Source organism: Clinocottus analis, unplaced genomic scaffold (assembly GCF_023055335.1).
Source record: "Clinocottus analis isolate CAN_PGR_092001 unplaced genomic scaffold, fCliAna1.0.p SCAF_22, whole genome shotgun sequence".
NCBI lineage: Eukaryota > Metazoa > Chordata > Actinopteri > Perciformes > Cottidae > Clinocottus > Clinocottus analis.
The window spans coordinates 8,428,471-8,448,495 of record NW_027175954.1 but is presented as its reverse complement, the minus strand read 5'-3'; the positions used below and the strand labels follow the sequence as shown (position 1 = coordinate 8,448,495).

The 20,025-nt window shown below is 39.6% G+C and overlaps 2 protein-coding genes across 2 annotated transcripts; one reads left to right on the top strand and one right to left on the bottom strand.

Annotated features, from left to right (window-relative positions):
- Nucleotides 1-12: 12 nt before the first annotated feature.
- ppp1r12c (protein phosphatase 1, regulatory subunit 12C) lies at nt 13-12,222 on the bottom strand. Its single transcript, XM_068589301.1, has 20 exons — nt 11,856-12,222; nt 10,797-10,971; nt 10,557-10,687; nt 10,056-10,174; nt 9,367-9,526; nt 9,073-9,217; nt 8,826-8,900; nt 8,650-8,714; nt 8,228-8,340; nt 8,073-8,134; nt 7,174-7,304; nt 6,903-6,990; nt 6,080-6,197; nt 5,344-5,459; nt 3,270-3,322; nt 2,881-2,920; nt 2,120-2,224; nt 1,807-1,857; nt 1,665-1,715; nt 13-1,235 (listed from the first exon to the last, which is right to left on the bottom strand). The coding sequence occupies exons 1-20, from the start codon at nt 12,062-12,064 to the stop codon at nt 1,149-1,151; spliced, it is 2,094 nt and encodes a 697-aa protein (XP_068445402.1). The 5' UTR covers nt 12,065-12,222; the 3' UTR covers nt 13-1,148.
- A 577-nt stretch (nt 12,223-12,799) lies between these two features.
- Nucleotides 12,800-18,580, top strand: LOC137793190 (nicotinate-nucleotide pyrophosphorylase [carboxylating]-like). Its single transcript, XM_068589199.1, has 6 exons — nt 12,800-12,862; nt 14,505-14,557; nt 15,229-15,482; nt 17,233-17,543; nt 18,111-18,242; nt 18,367-18,580. Exons 3-6 carry the CDS (start codon nt 15,230-15,232, stop codon nt 18,574-18,576), a joined length of 906 nt encoding a protein of 301 aa, XP_068445300.1. The 5' UTR covers nt 12,800-12,862; nt 14,505-14,557; nt 15,229; the 3' UTR covers nt 18,577-18,580.
- Nucleotides 18,581-20,025: the final 1,445 nt, after the last annotated feature.

Genomic DNA, 20,025 nt, shown 5'->3' with positions numbered 1-20,025 from the left:
ACAGAGCCAAAATTAATTTATACCCATACTGTATTTTATACTTAACAGTGTACGTTTGCCAAAGCAAAATAGAAATATTACTTAAAAATGTATATTGGAAGGCACGGCATCAAAATACAATTTTACATGCAAGTTTTTTTCTCTAAAATTGGAGTAAACATTCAAATGTTGACCCATCTGGCCTGCCTGTTGAATACTGACGGCCGTCCGTCACAGGGTGAATACTTAGCTTACGTGTCACTGCTTTAAGATGCATCCAGTCAAAATGGTGAAGCAAAATTACTACTGACTTACAGCACTACAGATAGAGGGAGAAGGGGAATCCATTCTCCTCAAGCTCTTGAAAGATTTGACGTTTGTAACAAACATTTTCTGTAAAAATCCCTCTGAACATGAGATGCACCTGACTTCTATGATAAGCACCCAGAACCGTCCTTTGTACAACAGAGACAGAAGCTACTCCTTTACATCACTGTCAGAACAAATGGCCCCTGTACATAAATATACATATTAAATATACATTCAGAGGAGCAGGGAGAAATGAGCATGCAAATTTGGTCCACTAGTAGTCAGCCAAAACAGAAAGCATTCACCCAAGGCTCATCCTGAGAAACAACACTGACCATTTTTCTCCAAAAGGACATGTACAACGGGCTGGTTTTTGGCACATTAACGGTAAGTCTATTTTTTTTTATTTTAAAATCTTTTTCTAGTAACCACCCTATCAACCTGACTGCTCCTTTTTTTTGCCCCTCAACTTCTCTCAACCAAGATGGCTATCTAGCACTGTGCATGGCTTAAAGTCTCTTGATTTAGATTGTATACAAAGTTTCGGAGAAGCGAAGCACATTAAAATATTCCAGTTAAAAAAAATACAACAATGAAGACTTAATATAAAAGTGGATGTGAGCCGGAATGTCCCGTCAGGCCACCGGCGATGCAGTTCAGCATGTTATACAGTAGATCTGCCAAAACATAAAGGCCCAAACACAGGCTAATAACCCTGAAATCTATACCGGTTCCAGTTACTGTAGAATGTGCTGTGCAGGTGTTCGATGCTGCCTTCTCCATTCACGATGTGTCTTCGGAGTTTGGCAAAAGAAGAAATCCAGTAATACTATTTATTTCCATGTAGTTTTTTTTAAGGTTCATCTTGAGAGTTTGCTGATGACTCGAATGAGGGCGGCGTTCTCATCTTTGAGTCTCTGGTTGTCTGATCTGAGGTCCCCCAGAACCTACGGAAATATCATAAAATGTTGGTGTTCATAGCTTTACCACTGAGTATCACAATGTTCTGCTCTTTTACAATGAAATTTAACCTTTTTCTTTATTTAGGAGAAGTAATATTTATGTGAGCAGTATTTTGTTTCACGTTAGCATCAGATGAGGTGGTCCACCTCTGCTTTAAAACAAGAACAAAAATTTGCAAAAACATAAATGGGCCACAATATGTTGCACTAATGTGATGGGAACACTGATCCGCACCAGAGTCACCAAGAACTTTGGCACCCGGTTTGTCTCATAATTTGCTTCAGAGCAAAAAGGTTTATTTGCCACTTAATTTAATAATTAATTAAACTCCTCAAAGATGGAGGACGGCGCTAATAGTAAGTGACTGTTCACTGAGGACAGCAAGAAATCAGTGTTGATGTGGAGATCAGTACCTTCAGCTCATCCTCTAGTTCCACTGCTTTCCTCTGGAGGGCCAACTTCTCCTGTGAACAACGGTTTGAATGTCACAAACTGAGGTTTTTGCCATAGAAATATATGATCTGTATGTATAATATAGTATTAAAACAGACTTACAAATCTCTCCAGTTCCAGGAGAGCCGGTCTGTTTGTGCTGCACTCTTGACTCTGCCACAGAGAGAAACAGTATTTATTACAGGTGACTGGAAAACTACCAAACTCCCCTAAATTTTAAAATTGCATGCTGATAAAAGAATATAACCTGTAAAGGTTTAAGATTGACAATTCCAAATTCCAAACCTAAAATATTTTTTAGAGCAAGGATGATTTGTGTAACTGCTGTGAAAGAAAGAAGCATTTTCTTATTTTATCTCTCTCTCACTCACTCACACACTCGCATGCACGCACGCAAAGCAGCAAACATCTAAACCTGTTGGAGTCTCTCCAGCTCCACTTTGTTTTGGCTGAGCAGCAGCTCCTTTTCTTGCAGCTTGTCCTTAAGCGCCAGGTTCTCCTGCAGCACTTTCAGGTACAGCTAGAGGGAAACGTGCACACACAGATATTCAGAGATAAACAAACTGATAATAAAAGCCAGGGTTCATACACATCTTGACTAATGAATTTCCATGACTTTAAACCAAATTTCCATGACCAAACATTTTGTGAAATCTTGGTGTACACTTGGAAAACGTGAGAAAATGTAGTATTTAAGAGATTTATTTATGAGAATGCAAGCGTATGCCTGCTTTTATTTTGAGCGTCTTTTTTTAAAAATTTTTTAAAGCATATTAATTATTTCAAACTCGACGTAAATGAACACATACACATATGTGTGTGTGTATATATGTGTATATATATATACATATACACATATATACACACACACACACACACACACACACACACACACACACACACACACACACACACACACACACACACACACACACCTTTGGGAATATCTGGAAATAACCATTTTAAAATTCCATGACTTTTCCAGTTTTTCCCATGACTGTGCGAACCCTGAAAAGCTTACATGTGCAGATGAAAATAGCATAGGTGATGCTACAGTACAGCCTACTTTTCTCTTAATTTATCTCTCCAGTTTACTGGGTAGATATCACCTATAATTCACTTTCAGCCCTCAGGTGTGTTTTTCAGAAATATGTGAGAAAAGAGTCAGACACATACCGTTCTGTAGTCAGCTGATAAATCCCCCAGTTGACTCTCACTGCAGACACAGACACACAGACACAGACTTTTAAACAGTCGGTAGGAAATCCTTCACACAAACTATACTTTGATAAAACTAAGAATGTACCTTTATGTCCTAAAAATAAGACTACATACGGGTACCAGACCAAACCAGCAGGTTCGCATACAAATTCAGAGCACACAGGCAAACAAGTTTGAACAACCTTCCCCTGCAGCCGTCAGATAGACTTCACAACTAAAAATCTGTCATAACTAAGAAAGGGAAAGAAAAATGTTTATTTTTTTCTTCTTCTTCTGATATCTTAGTTTTTCTCTGAAACATGTGAAATTAGAATAAAATGTCCGAGAGAGAAAAAAACACTTACTTGGAAGAACTCTTACTGTTGGTATCATCCAAAAGATCATCCTCATTTTCATTCTGAAAAACAAAAAGCCCCACGTTGTCAGCTGCAGGCCCGACAGTTAGAACGGCCCTTTGCTAGCATGTCTAATCTGAAATGATACACACAACAGGGAATATCACTTAAATTCCCTATGTGATATTTAAAGACGGACATTTTGTTTATCATTAACTCTTCTTCCATTTGGTTTCCTATTTCATAACTTTCAAGTTGTTTAAAATCACCTCATTCTTCTACAGCACGGTATTCAACTAAAATTCAGCAAAGTCCAGTTAAAGACAATTTCCTCATGCAAAGGTCATGAACAACACTGTAATGTTTAATTTGCACGATACAATCTTGTGCAATATGTATTGAAGTAGCCAACTGTCGTATTAATGTCTGTTTGTTAACCACAACTGACTGTCAAATTAAATTAAGAAAGTTAAATGTAATAGCATCTAAAGAATATGTATTATTATAGATTTACAATTGAATTGGATTAATTATAAACAATACATACTATAATAATAAATACATTAGCGTGTCTTATTTCAAGAAAAATAAAAGGCTGGAAATCTTTTGTAAAATGTGACCCTTAAAATAAAGTATTGTCCTGCAGCTTTAAATTCTGTTTATTTGGGAGTCAGACAATGTGGGGTTAGAGCGTTTAACTGTGGCTATGAAACCACTTGGTTAAACCACTCTGACCGTAAAGTTATCTGATCTCATGGTTCTATGCTTTGACTTTATCTGTGGTTATTAAACTACTTGTTTTAGCTAATTTCTCGAAGTTTCGGATGTGAGTCGATACGTTTGCTCAAAATATCTGTGCTCTGTCTTGTAGCGGCGCTTCACATCACTGCTTTTAAAAATCAAAAGTTGCTAATTATTGACACAGCAAAAGACTGACCCAAATACATGAACTTAGCCCGTTGCTATGGTACTTAACATCTAAATCATTAATTTAAATGCATGTGGCGTTAATTTTATGCTGCCTTCAACAGGGTCCTGCTGGTTGGCGATAAATAGATAGATATTATATTTTAGGCCGATATATTGGCTACAGTTTTAATGGGAGGTTACTGTAATTTTTTCTATGAGATTATTGCACATTTTGTGGTCTTTCTTGTTTCAATCAAAATCCAGAACAATTATAAATTGACTGCAAGTTTGATGAAAGTATGACAGCTTGTGTTTTTGTTGTAGTCTCCTCTGCAATCGGATGCTCCGGACATTGGGGTATAAGGACAGTGTGTTTTTTACTCTGACACAACCGGCCACAAGAGGAAAGAAATCTATCCGTTTCTCAGACTGACTGTGAGAATGAAGCACGAGAAGCAACTTCTGCTTGTAAAAGAAGGAAGTTCTCGGACTTCTCAGTTCTTTGAAGTTCTCAGCCTGTACCTGTCTGTTTTTAGGAAACTATTGTGTAAAAATGTAATAATCATAAGTTGTGCTTTCAAAGTGTGTGAAGATAAACATTTATGCAGGGTAATATTGGACCATACAGTGGGAAGATCACATCAGATAACATCAATATGTTTTAGAGGACATTTCCTCAAAAACATATTGCGTGTAAGTGGGCTGTAAACAATTGTGTGCTCTAGTTTTAGTATTGGTGGAATGTAACTACATATATTCATCAATAAGCATAATCCACTGATATAGGCCTACCATTAATATATTATTTTAAATTTTACTTTTACAATGCGACACAGCGAGCACTACTACGTTCACGGCCCCGGGAGACAGCGAAGTGCAGCTGAGGGGTGCTATAAAGCTGACATGGCCGGAGTCACGAGCCACTTTTACTTTACTTTTTTCGAGCTGAACTGGCTAAAGTGACGGCGTATCGCTGCGGAGGAAATGCGCCAGCCAACCTATTGAGGATTTAAAAAAATATTCAGGTTCATTAAGATACTTTGGCGGGGTAGAATAGCAATAGAATAGGGTTTCCCATTCAATACCAAGACTGTGGTGGGCTAATTAACGGGAAACACAGTGGTGAACTCTCTGCCATGTTTGAGATTATGTAAGGTTGGGGTTTCGTTCTTACATCTCCATCTAGCTGAACGATGCCAGTGGAGCGTCTCTCTCTCCTCCCTCTCCTCCTGTCCTTCACTCCTAGACGCTTCTCTCCCTCTGGCTCCCCCTGGTTCACCTGGTCTGTATCTGAAACACATGGAGGTTGACAAAATATATCAACATTTGGTTGCGTCAAGAATCTAACTAACCACGTCCTCTGTCAGTTTAAAGATCCAAAGAACAATGAACAGGTAATAAACACGGCGAGGACACAAAAGGTGCTTGACAGATGCATCACTGAAGCTCAGTTAGGGATTAATCTATTCAATCATGTAGATAGATTAGTTTCCAAATTTAACTTTCTTCTGACCTCAATTTTTACTTCAGATATCTGCAAGTTGAGAGTAGCGAGCTCAATTGACATTATCAAAGAACAAAATGCTCTGATTTAGCTTTTTTACTAGATTATTAGAAGAAGATTACTAGAAGAAGACAAAAAGCATTGAGTGTGGGTAAAGGTGACCAGAACATAAAGAGGAAGACATACACTACCCACGACAACATGAACATATGGTCTCCACCCTGACAGATAAACCACACCGAACCTTCCACCACACAGCAGCAGTAGCCCTTAAAACCAATGTGAGGAAACCTCAAGCGTTCGAAACTATCCGGAATTGCACCCCACCCATAACATACAGCATGTTTATATTTGGCAGTCTAGTATTACAGTAAGTAGAAGTGACTAGCATTTTATCCTCACTCACCCCTTTCAGCAGGCGTGACAGTAACAATTGGGCTGACAGGCTGGATGTTGCGCGGCGGTGGATCTGCAGCTTTAGGCACAGTCTTCTCTGCTTCTTTCAGGTCTGTCAGAGTCACACCCTGCAAGCACCGAGCAAAACAACATCAATCAGAAGCCTTAAATTAAACTCTGAAATTAACAGTTTATGGGGAAAATACACTGTCCCAAGAATTAAAATATTGAGGCAGTGCATCATCTGTAGCTCAAAGCTGTGCAGCATGATGCTGCACTTAGAGCCACACAAGTCCTGGAATAATAAAGTTCCCTGCAGCATTGTCTTTTCAATGAAACCTTGTTTATCCGACCATGCAGGACGCATTAACCGCCATCTGTAGGGATGGCCTCTCAGACATCTAAATGTTGAAATGGTCTTAGTCAACTAAGATCTCTTTAATTTAGGTTCTTTAACAACTAATCTTTTTTTTTTAATGCTGAATGAATTATGTTCTCAAACAAATCAACATATCTCTGGTAAACACAAGATTTAAAGCGGTGCCTTTGTGCGAATCTTTGTTGAGAAACTCAGTTTTACAAATTGGATGATTATATCGACTGATCAATTTGTTAATGAGTGTTCGCGAGTTCTTTAAACATGAAAAAAATAATATATATAGCTATATTTTATATTTAGCTTCAGGATTTGTTTGCAGCAAGATATTATTGAAATGTACTTTGCTGTAGATAACACTGCTTTTGCTGCTCCAGAAACTATATTTTCTGGGATTGAAATACAAATAAATGGCCTGAAACTAATTATTTTTGCACATGATTAGACAGATTAGTACCTGTGTGGAGCGACGAGACCGCCGCATAAGCCGAGAGCGAGCTTTCCTCTGAGACTCAGACTCTTCGTCTCTGACTGGAGCCTGGAACCTAAACACAGCAACAAAAACATATTATATGTAACAAACTACAACATACATTTTAACCATGATAATGTACCATGTATCTGCATGTTGTTTTTTAAAACAGAGATCAGTGTGGGGACAGCTTTTAAATATTTTATATTGAAACAAAAAGTTTTGTGTTCCTGTTCAAAACACTGTTGTTTCTTACTTGCGCCTGTCAGTGTTGGGGGTGTTGGGGCTCTCAGCCGCGGCATCCCTCGTCTGAGGGGTCGGTTGGACGATGGCAGTGCGGTTCGCCTTGTCCTGCTCATTCTCCTCCTCACTTTTCTCCTCTGATGTCTGAATAATGTAACACACACAAAAAAAAAACGTTGGCTGAACTGTAATTAACTGTCTCCAAATCAACTTTTGATGTCAGCATAATGTTAAAATGTATATTTTTAGTCAGTGTACACGTTAACTGATTTGGATTTTTCTCAGTGATCCTTTTTTTGTGTGACAAATACTTTTTGCTGCTGCGCCCGACCAAATCAGTACAGGCGGAAAGTATTGAACTGTACATTCTTCCCCATTATTATATTGCTAGAACATTAGACATACCACATTATGGCTTTTTACTGACTTATTCAGATTGATAATATTGTTTTTAGTTATTATTTATTCTTTACAACAACAAAAAAAAGTTTTAAAAAAACAACAACACCTTTTCCTTTATTAGAAAACTACTGAATGAAATTGAACAAACATCAGTCAATATTTAGCATAAAACTGACGTAAAACCCCAATTTAAACAATAACTATATTTTCTTAACATTTCCATGCAAATAGGGGGGATTTGTTTTGTTGTAATTTTTTTTTTAAATGAGTTTTAACGTCGCTGTAGCAAATTTAAGGCTTTTTAAAATAGTAGGTATGCAGTAGTTGCTTTGTAGAACACAACTTTATTATCTATGCTGTGCAGAGAATGTGGTAAGTGTTAAGGATGAAAGCAGAAAAGGGGGGAATGTAAAATCACCAAAAGCACACATTGAAAAAAGTAAAAACCATTTAGTCTTTTCCATGATGTATTTCATATAAAACACTTGGCTGGTGCACTGAGATTTGTACCTTGTCAGCTAGGCTAGCTGTGGATGTGGTCACACTCTCTGGACTGGACATAGTGGAGCTTTCTGGAAAAAGAGAACCAGCATCTTTTGCAATTAGCATGATCACAGGCATTTACAGAGCATGTTGTACTTCTATCAACACAGCAGCAAGCTTACCAGGGCTGCTTTCTTTCTCCTCACTCAGCTCCAGGCTTCCCGAAACACCCCTCTCTTTAGACTGGTCCTGCACGTTCATCTTCTCTTTACTACTCATCCTGCACACTGAGCTCCTTGAAGACATACAATGGGGAAAGATGTTAGCACTGAGGAACTTTTGGGTCACACTGTGTAAAGAAACTCTTCAGACCTCCTGTGTTGATTACAATGTTTGTCTTACAGTGTGTCTCACAGCAAGTATTATAACAATATTGAATATCTTTATGTAATAAATAATATATGGAGGTATTACTGGCATGTCTATTTGTTTTTAGTTTACACTTAATACCCATCAGGGAAACCTGTCTTGTGTGTTCACAGGAAGGAAAATGTTTTTAATTGGGAAACATTTAATTCAGGATAAGTTACAGTTGGACACTTACCTCCGCCGTTTGTTTAATGCGTTTGCCGTAGTGGAGCCTGGTTGGTTTTGCCTGTCCAATATGGACTGTGGAGAGAGAAACAGAGACAGCTGTCAGTGCTTCTTTTAAAAAAAATTTTTTTTTAAATTGAATCACATAGAAGTAAATACATGTAATACTAAGATAAACTCTCTTACATTTGCTTGTTTCTGTGATAACTCCTCCAGGAGCTCCTCAATGCTTTCATCAGCTACATCAAATGGCGTCTGACCCTAAAAAGTGAGAAACAACATGACAAAAACTTAACTTTAAATAAAGCACATGTTACATTTATAGTACCAAGTTTCTCTGCAGATTATCCAAATGTAATGGCAAATGAAAGAACACTCAAAATAGAAGAATGATTTACTAAGAAAAGCTTTCGTAAATATTTTTGGGCCATACCGCATTACTGCGAGCCTCCATATTGCACAACTGTTCAGCAAGGATGCGACAGGCCTCCCCCTGTCCCCAGTGTGCTGCAGCATGGAGAGGCGTCCAGCCATCAAAGTCCTTAGCTGACACATCCAGGCCACACTGACACAGTATCCTAAACAACACAACAGCAAGGTGACGACAACAGAATTGCATGATGCACCATTGGAAAAAAAAATATAGACTTCCCGAAGAAGAAGATAACATTTCTCAGTGAAAATTTTAAATATATATCCCCTCTGAAAAACATTAAGAGAGGCTTACTTGAGAGCCTCTAGATAGCCTTTGGCTGCAGACACATGCAGTGGGGTGGCCCCGGTCCTTTGGTGTCTTACATCCGCAGGTGGGCCCTCAGTCAGCCAGATCCGGGCATCTGTCATTATCAGTTCCTCCTCCAGCCGCTTGGCTGCATCCAAGTCCACACCTGGACACAGAGAGAGAATGTCAAATATGCGTTTCTTCTTTTATTCGTGTCTACATTATGAGGCAATGCATTTGGGTAGTTGTTAGGGATGTATCAGTCACAATATTATAAGTTAGAAAATTAAAATTCATTGTTATTATTCTTTTAATAGAATATCATATGATACTTCCATCCAATAATGCTGAGCCTTGGCTGTGGACTGGGTAAGCCATATAGAAGGCATTGTTGCCTCTCTCTCTAACTTGTGCTCTCTGTGTCGGTCAGTAAGCAACATTCAGGCACGCAAAGGAAAAAATAAACTGATAAGTATGAAAATATGTTTTCTTCTTCTTTACATTGTTTTAAGATTGTAAAATCAATATCATCAATTATCATAACGGTATTGGCGCAAAAAGCGGATATTTAGAGCTGTTGTAAATGGGGCACTCGAGCTGTAATCTGAACAGGACCATATATTAGATTAAGCACAAACAAATGATCAAGCATGCTTTTATAAATGGGTTAGTAGCTGTCAAAGGACAGCACTCACCCTGTCTCAGAGTGTAGCTCTGAAGAAGGGACTCAGTGGTCTCATCGAGAGCAATGTCCATTGGAACGTCACCGTCACAGTTCACAGCAGAGACAGACGCACCGTGCTGCAAAAGAAAACTGTCAGAACAAACATGGACAGAGTGAGAAAGCATTTAAGTGCAGAAACATGTGTAAAGTCTACACAAGGACAACCAATTCTAGATAGACACAAATAATTCTATCACATTACCTAAAATGCATTATTCACAGAACAAGATTAAAATGGAATAAATGGTTCATCAACTGCTAAATCATTTGAGCTGCTTGCATTTGTGTGCTCGGCCAACCCACTCATGCTTCAGCTGACTGCCAAACAGGAAAACAATGTTAGTATTGTTAAATGCACAAATACTCTGGCACCCCCGCTGCATTCTGACGTCTCCATAGTGTCAACAAGTACTGTATTACACAGCTGTTATGCTACTGTAGTCCGCTAACTATAGAGACATGTACTACTCACTCTGCAATGTCAGGGTAACCGCAGGAGGCAGCAACATGTAGCGGTGTCCATCCCTCACTGTCAACCTGGTTCACGTTGGCACCATTATCCAAAAGGAAGGACACTATCTCCATGCTGCCATCTATGCAGGACTGTGCAGAAGAGAGAAAAACAAAAAGTAATGCAACTTTAAATATATCTAAATCATCTCAGCATCAACCAATATTATGGATTAAAACCTAAGGGGAGACACTGCCTCACCTGGTGGAGAGCAGTTATTCCATCGGCATTGGAACAGTTGATAATTTCTGCCGCATCCTCCCCCTTCCTTGTTTCTGTTTCTTTGGCCTCCTTCAGCATCAACTGGGCCTCTTCTGTGTCTCCGCTGGCACAGGCGGCCAGGAACTCTGCAGCCCTGTCAAATCTCACGCTTTTCCTAAACACAGAGGATGGATGACCTCCTGTGAGCAGTTTTGCCAAATTAAAGAAAAAACACGCCTTGTAGCACCAGTGAGTTCCATACAGGGGACTAGACAGAAAAGAAACAGCTTACACCACTGTTGCAGTAGCCTTGCTCAAAGTCAATGCGATTTGAAAGAGGTTTAATTACAGGTTGAGGCTGGAAATAGTGTAGGCTATTGCTTTTTTCCTGTCAACAAATCCAATGAAAATGCTTAAGCAAACAATGCATTTTTCCCCTATCTTAATATTTTCAGACATCCCCACTATCAGTCGATCTTTGCAGCCCCAAGGCCAGTTGCACTGCAGATATGTACGTATTATATTTATAAAATGGCTAAATAATTTCCTAAAACCGCGGGACACTTTTGCCAATTGTTGATTTTGGTGCACTGGTGGATATTTAAAGCTGCAGGCCAGTTTATGTGGAATCAATTCAAAGTGAACCACAGTAGCCTAGTTTATGTTATTGAAAGACCACGTCACCTAATGCAACAATGGGGCTCTCTAACAATTAAAGCCTTCTAATGTCAGTCCCAAAAATGTCAATTTGTAAAAAGTGGATAAGACACACGGTGCTGGACGAGCAGACCCTCACCATGACTGACTCTTGGTAATTGCTAGCTAGCTAGCTAAAACAAACACTACAAATTATGACCACTGGTTGCTGACAGTTGTGTAAATGTTTTTTTAGCTGAAGGGGCTAGAATAATGTACGTAAGGACATGTAGCTCGTGTTATTTTGTCCAAGCCCAAGCACAGCATTCTTCCTTAAGCAGGTATTCAGGTGTTAAGCTAAGTTAGCTGGGTGTTAGCCGTCGGCCGTCATTGTAAAAACGTTTCGACGAGACGCTTCCTCACCGTCGTTTGAGGAGGGGACTGATTTCATCAATGCCTACACACACTGGCTGGTCCCGAGGCGGGTCGCTAAACTGGGCCCCTGGCTCCCCTGCTCCGTTCTCGGCATCGCCCCGCCACCTCCGCCTGGGCACGGCCGACGCTTTGTTGGTGCATGAGCCGGCCCAGCGCTTCAGCTGCTCCCGCCGCTTGGTCCTCGCCGAGTCCCCCATTATTTATCCGAGGAGGAGGACTGTGTTTTTAAAAATAAAACATTCACTGGCAGAGAACGACACACCCTCCATGTGTATACTTCCTGGTTCTTGCTCTAGCTATGGATGAAGAGGAAGCCTCGGCTCGTGTTCGTTGGCGTCGGGAGCGCGCAAAGCTGCTCAGGCATGTCGTCTGTCTGACGTCACCACCACTGTTAGGCACAGCACACATAGGCCGTGTATTGAGTAGACAACAGTGATATAAGGAGTAGTAGACAATAGATATACTGTATATAAAGTTGACCACAGACTGAGTTCGGATGGATTAGAGCATAGACTGTATATGGTCTGTGAATAGACCATTAGACCTGTAAATAGAGGAGAGGGGAATGCGGCAAAGCTCAATGTCATGATAATGAACACACAGTTGGCAAAACACTCCGTGACATTTTGATTATTGTTCAGTTTACTCGGTTCAGTTTTATTTTCAAAATAATTATAAAAAATAATAATAAGAGTATCCAAAGCAAATGAACAACAACAAAATAGGAGCCATTACTACAACTTTTTACTGCTTCATGTTGGTGCTCTATAGAAAGTGGGACTGAACTAGGGCTGCAACAACGAATCGATAAAAATCGATTATCAAAAAAGTTGGCAAGGAATTTCATCATCGATTCGTTGTGTCGCACGATTATTACGCCACTCAATGAGTCGCGGAGATGTTTGAGTATTGAACAAAACAGTTGAGTGAAGCGAAGCGCAGCAGACAGGAGGTCCAGGAGGCCCAGGAGCTTCTGCAGCGCGCTGTACCTTCTCGTATGTCACTGCATAGTCGCGTTGCGTGTACGATAACTTAACAGCTAGGCTAACCGCTGTCGTTAGCTCGCTAGCTAGTCGTTCATTCCCCGTGTTTGAGCTGTTGGGTTAGATAACGTCTTTGTTTTAAAATACCGCGGAGGCTTCAAGAGAAGCAACGCGTAAATGTCTCCTCTGAAGTGCAGAACGCAGACATACGTCAGATATAATGTGGCTTCATGCAGAGGAAGTGTTGCTGGGATTTGTAGTTCTATATCTAATTAATAACCTTTGTTTAGTTAAAGTGCGGTGCATAAGTTATCCGTTAATACATTGAGTGGTTTTATTTCTGGAATATCATCTCTTGTTGTCTGAGTTCTGAGTGTGTACGTCTGTGAGTGTGTGTGTCTGTGCATGTGTGTGAGTGTGCATGTCTGTGAGTGTGTGTCTGCATGTGTGTGAGTGTGCATGTGTGTGTGTGTGCATGTCTGTTAGTGTGTTTGTGCATGTGTGTGAGAGTGTGCGTCTGTGAGTGTGTATGTCTGTGAGTGTGTATGTCTGTGAGTGTAGAGAACAAGTTCTGACAAATCCTGTTAGGTTTTCTGATTTGTATTTCTCTATTTTTTTTATAAATTATTTATTAAGATTTGTTTCACTGTGAATATGCACTATTAGTTCGGTTTTTGTAATAAAAGGTTGCAAATTAATGCTTTAAAATTTATTTATTTTTATCCGATTAATTGAAAAAATAATCGACCGATTAATCGATTATTAAAATAATCGTTAGTTGCAGCCCGAGACTGAACTACTAAGGATCTTACTGTTTGATGGGAAGCCTTAAGCTTTGACGATATTGAGCAAGTTCCTCCTGTATGCTTCCCCATAGCAGGGCCTGTATTGTGGATATATAATCCACATAACCTGTACACAATTTAGAAGTTGAAATATGCAACCTTTTCCCTTTAGGCAGTAGGGTAAGGGATGTGCGAGTCCTCCCACTTTGCTAGACATGTCCCCATCCAGCACTGCTCATCCTCATGGACTGTCTACCTTACAGTGGAAGCTAGCCTGAGGCCGGGATAGCCAGCATTCATAAAGCCACCATAGGGATTTAAAAAGAAGCAGTCTGTCTCATTAAAAGCAATGTAGTTGTTAATCTGTTCTCCATGTTGAGTTGTTTTTATTGCTTTATAATGTGGTTGGTGTTGTAATAGCTTCCCTCTGCATATAATTAGCACACTGCGGCTGATCACCACATCCTTGGAGCAGATGAGAGCATGAGAGAGCAACAGATGCAGTAAAATAAATATGGTGAAAAGCCTGTTTTTAAAAAAGAAGCAAGTAAGGGCCACACAAAAAAAGAGTTGTTCATATTATATAAAATGTATCACATATCCCTAATACAAAAAAGAGTTGCATATTGTAGATTTCTATGCACTATCTGTGGGTTAGCAGACCTACAGCAGGTTATGCACATGTTGCTCAGCTGCATTGACTTGAATTTACCTCCATTAATTTGTCCAAATATGCTTTCTGACCTGTGAATCAGTGTTGATTTAAACAATCAATATTGTGGCCTAACTCTTCGATGGCTTGTAAACATTCCAACATAAACACAGGTTCAAATTCCATGTCACTTTTTCCTGTGTCTCTTCGTGCTCAGCACTTCAACTTTCCAGTCTGCGAAAAACTGAAATCGGAGAGGCATTCCTGGAAGTAAGTAAATCTCTAATTTGCATTTATTTGTATCATTTGGACCGGTGATAACTATGAATTAGTGCATGTGTGACAGAATTTGCTATAGTTGTAATAATTCAATGTAAACTCTACCTAGTTATTTAATTATTGTTAAATTATAGGAAACAGTTCCTTAAAGTGTTTTAGTAAACTTCCAGAGCTTCATGCCTCTGCTGGAGGGATGAACAGCATTCCTCCTGAAGATTTTCCCTCACTTGTTGTTTGATTGGACTGGAGAGATCTGTCTAACAAGTCACTCTAAAATCATAAAGGAGGAATTTGGGATGCAAAGAAACTGATCTGTTGAATGCAGTCTCAACATATAGACTTGTTGTTCTTTTTTTAGTCATGAGACTCTATAATAAATCACTCCTGTGATGTTTTTTGTTGCTGCCACTAAAGTCTGTTATGTTGTTGCTCTGCTACAGTCCATCCACTGTAATTCTCTTAGGAAAACAGAGTGAGAGGAAGAATACAAATGCATCATACAACTTTGAAAGTGTCCTCTGCAGCACGTAGCCCAGGATTTTCTGAATTCCACAGTTATTGTGACCCATTGAGAGTTATCTCACTTCCTTATCTGAATATCAGTTTCTACTTAATGTCAAGTGGAACAACAAGTTATAGTTTCCTCCATTTACACGTTTCAGAATGTCTCGGCCCTCACACAAAGCAGTGCACTCCATCCCAACTCACACTCTGACTCGGCTGGCACAAGAGTGGTTGACAGAGGACACACCAAACTTTGATCCAGCAGGCGTGTGCGTGGGGTCAAAGAAGGTCGAGGCATGGTTGTTGTGTAAAACGCCAAACAGTGTTCTGGCAGGGAGCCCCTTCTTCACAGCAGTGTTCACTGAGGTCGGCTGCACCGTGGACTGGATTCATCAGGAGGGAGCTAAGATTGGTCGGTATTACACATTGTCTTCCAAAGCACCGAGATATTAGATTAGATACATTTCTAAATCCCCAGTTTGGACAAAAGATGCACCAGTCAAACAACTTCAACAGACCACATATCAAAGCTATACCACCACTACGAATAAGAATTGACAAACTAGTACATATTCTACAAGTAGATCATAGCTTAGGAGCCTACCGAGCCATTAAATCAAAGTAAAAATATTAGTGATGCTCCTAAAAATGAAACCAGTAAAGTAGGCAGTGCATCTTAAAGATTACGTAAAAAGTACAACCAATAAAATGAGATAATTCTTTTTTCAGTCTCACAGCGGGGAAATTTGCAGGATCACAGCAGCAGAGTGGATAGTGCTGTAAGTGAAAAAAACACGATCAAAACAAATATAATAGTTAAATAATCAGACAGTAAAGGTAAAGCTAAAACATATAATCAAACTAAACTTCCACTGGATCTTAGGGCCATCCCAGGACACAGCTGGCCTTCTTGACTAGCTTGTGCAGTTTATTGTTTAGGTGAACACCCAGGTACCTGCAAAATCTCAATGTCCATTCTCTAGATGTTCATTGGTTAAGGAGGAGTGTTTAGGACGGCAAAAGTCCAACAACAGCTCTTTGGTTTTCTCTGAGTTGATCTGGAGTCAGTTTCGCTGGCACTGTCATCCCCGTCCGTGATGGGGCTGACGATGGCAGTCATCAGAGAACCTTTGCAGGTGTCAAAATATCTCAGAAAACAAGCAAATATGACAAGACGCGCCACCACACGAAGATCAGTTAATTCAGCTAGAAAATCCAGTTCACTGTCGGAGTAGTTTGGAGTCTGAGGAAACTAAACTTCTGTCATCAGGTGGATTTAGTGAGCACAGAACGTTTAACCAAAGATGCTACTGAGTTGCATCATGGAATTTTAGCCAGTTGGTTGAATAAAAAGTCAGGATATCTCAGTTTCTGCTGCATCAGTTGTTAATGTCTTTTAAAAAATCTGTCTCTTGTGGGTCTCCCAACTTAATGATAGTACGACACAAAATAGTTGGAGAGCCCTTTATTCCAATTTCTGTCATTGGTTGTTGTTCTCTTTTCTGCAGCATCAAACAAGGAACCAGCCCCTCAGCTTTCTACTCATTTTCTGGGTAAAAATAAACTGGACTGCACTTTTTTTTTATAAAGCAATAAATACATTTTCTTACACGTAGTATTTCATATCAATATGAGCCCCAAGCTATTTGTAAGAGTAGTAGAAACGATTTCAACCTTCCGACTTCTGGTGAAAGCTCAAGATGCATCTTGACTAGCTCCCTCGTCTGACACATATACCTATGGTTTCAGGAAATTTACATGACTTAAAATCAATTAGCATTATGTTTCAGCATGACCCCTGTCTGCCAGACATCTCTCAGTAAATGTCTGCACACTATCTGAAGCTCAACCTTGACAAGACCTAGCTGTTCTTCCTTCATAAACTCTTTATTACGACTGAGAACTCTGTGCTATCCCTGACTCAAAATGCAAGCAACCTGGGTGTGACACAGGATGATCAGCTTTCTGTCTGTCTGTCACTGTGACAAACTGCTCTTGCAGTTTCATTCCCCACAACATCACGGGATACGTCAATTCTCTGCCCATGATACGACACAGGTTCTGGTCCAGGGTCTTGTCATCTCGCACCTTTAGAACTGGAACTTACGCATTGGTTACCAGTAGCTGAATCCGATGGTTCTGGTCTTTGTCTCATCCAACAGGTCCAGATGCCATTACGCTGACTGCTGTGGTGAGAGGCCCAGCAAGGTGCCTTCTCCTCGGGGAAAGGCCAGCTCTCAACTGCCTGGCTCGTGCCTCAGGGATCGCCACACGCTGTTCTCAGCTTCAGGCAATCGCAACAGCGAGAGGCTGGCATGGAGAAGTAGCTGGCACACGCAAAACCACCCCGGGCTTCCGCCTGGTTGAAAAGTATGCCATGCTGGTCGGCAGTGTGTCGATGCATAGACAGGACCTGAGTGGAATGGTGATGCTGAAGGACAACCACGTCTGGGCATCAGGCAGTATTACACAGGTGAGCTCGGACAATGGCTCGTCCAATTTTTGTTCTCACAGCTCATTGAACAATTGAAGACCAAAAACTTATACATGTAAGCATGTTAAAAAAAAACAATATTTCTAAATGTATTAAAAACGTTGACAAAACTTTGAAAAAGTAAAAATAATATTACCCCTGTTTATGGCAATACCATAATTAACTTTTGAAGTTATCAATTTAAATGTATGTGGGTTCAATGAACCACATTTTGAGTACATCTTTGTGCTTAAAAAAATCCCACTGATGGATCAAAATACAGTCAAAACTTAATGAAAACTAAATTTAAGTTGCTTACATTTAGTGGTCAAATGTGCATCTAGAAGTCTAGAAGTCTATTCTCAGTATTAAGAATCAGTTTCATATGCTCACACAAGTATAATCCTTCTTAACCGATAGATTTTCAGATAACATTTTTTTTTTTTACGAATACTTGTAGTCTTGTGTTGCAATCAAGTCTGTTTTTAGGAAGTTCTGTTCGACAGAGATTGACATCTGTCCTATAGTCAGATGTGTTGCAACAAAAACCTGTTGCTTGTTCTCTAGGCTGTGAAAGCTGCCCGGTCGGTGTCTGGCTTCAGCAGTAAGATTGAGGTGGAGTGCCGCTCTGCAGAGGAGGGCAGAGAGGCAGCTAGAGCTGGAGCGGACATTGTTATGCTGGACAACTTTCAACCTCAGGTAAAGAATATTGAAAAAACACAAGCCCCCGCTCACTTCTTTTTATTGCTTGTTTTGAACTCACCCTGCCACTAAACCACTTTATGAGACAATACATCCTTCCTCCACATCTCTCTCACCATAGGAGCTCCATGTTGCAGCTCATGCTCTGAAGGAGGAGTTCCCAACACTGCTGATTGAGGCCAGTGGAGGAGTGACTCCAGAGAACTTGGCTATGCATTTTTCCCCACATGTGGACATAATTTCTCTGGGCTGCATAACACAGGGATGCCCAGTTGTGGACTTCTCTCTCAAGGTTCAAAAGCCTGTTGTTAACTCAAGCGTGAAAGAATGAAGACCACCACAAAAACAATGTACACAGTGGCCCACTGATTGAATGACAATATGTGTGAAATATTGTTCTGATAAATAGAGGGGACTTTTTTTGTGTGTCTTCAGTTCATTTCCAAGATCAGCTACGATTACATCTTCTGTTTCTAAAGCGTGGCAAACAATTCACATCCTGTTGGCTCGCTACGTCATCAGTCCAGTCATTTCATAAGAATACAAATAAAAGTCAAACTTGTACATGCTGTTCTTCGAAAAGCGAAATATGCAACACTGCATTGCCTTCAAGGATCAATATTCACAAGTTAAAGCAAATCAGCAGAGATCTCAAAGACATATAAAATAATTGGACAAGATCATAATTTACCTATCATTTATAACCAAACCTTTTTTCTCTCACTTGAATTATTTTCTAATAGAGGTGTCAAGCCACACATATAGTTTTTTTTTTCTTCCAGGTTTTGAATTTTAACATCTGCTACCACCCAAACAGCAACAATTCTTTCCAGAAAATATGTGCAGAATATGTTTGTATAATCTAGACATCACTGGCAGCCAAAGTAAAACTAAAACCTCCAGTGTCTGTTCCAGAGGTAAAAAGTCAACACAACTTGACACTCAACATAAAGTATGTTGTGAGCTGTTGGTGTACAAAGTTTGCTAATTTGAATCAATTTCCAGAACAAAAATCAGAAACTGGGATAAAGCGAGATACAAATTATCGTTTAATTATGTTGACATATTTGAGTCAAACGTTCTTAAAAGGGGAGTTTGGGATTTATTTTAGTTTTACTACATAAATCTAAAAATAATATAAACAACATTAAAAACTAAAACAATTCAGAATACAATGTTCCATAAATCCAACTCTGAATGGTGGAGTAACAAAGCCCAATGCAAAAATGTATACTAATACATAGAAATGAATGAATTGTGACCGACTGGAACAACAAGATTCAAGGGGGCGAGTCTTATCACAGTGATCAAGTTACTCTCAGGTGTGATTGGGTGCAGGTCGCGGTTTTGCTCCCTTGACCTTAGTTATGTCCTAAGATCTGGAGGAACAAAGTGTTCTGAATGTGTACACACGTGAAAGAAATTGACAAATAAAGCTAACAAAAAAAGTAGGTGCTGGCATCAGACAGTTTGTCAGTATAAACTCAGACGTTCTGACAATAACAAAAATATTAAGTTGCAAAATGGGGGATTCAGGAATTACAAAAGAAAGAAGAAGAATGAGGAATAAGATTTCATGAGAACATTGCTGTGAGAACGGAAAGGAATAACCACCTGTTACAGCATTGGTTCCCAACCTTTTCCTTTTTAAATATATAAAAGGGGGGGTTTGACACCCCAAATAGGTCGTACCTCCTTGTTTTTAATAAATTGCATTGTAATATACAAACCCTATAAAGTATTTGTTTTTCTTTCTAAAATAAGTACATGTCACTTAATT

Coding starts and splice junctions, on each gene's coding strand:
- LOC137793190 (XM_068589199.1), top strand. CDS start 15,230: ATGTCTCGGCCCTCACACAAAGCAGTGCACTCCATCCCAACTCACACT. Junction 15,483..17,232: donor TCAGGAGGGAGCTAAGATTG/GTCGGTATTACA, acceptor CTCATCCAACAG/GTCCAGATGCCATTACGCTG. Junction 18,243..18,366: donor TGGACAACTTTCAACCTCAG/GTAAAGAATATT, acceptor CTCTCACCATAG/GAGCTCCATGTTGCAGCTCA.
- ppp1r12c (XM_068589301.1), bottom strand. CDS start 12,064: ATGGGGGACTCGGCGAGGACCAAGCGGCGGGAGCAGCTGAAGCGCTGG. Junction 10,972..11,855: donor AGTCCCCTCCTCAAACGACG/GTGAGGAAGCGT, acceptor CTCTGTGTTTAG/GAAAAGCGTGAGATTTGACA. Junction 8,135..8,227: donor GGAGAAAGAAAGCAGCCCTG/GTAAGCTTGCTG, acceptor CTCTTTTTCCAG/AAAGCTCCACTATGTCCAGT.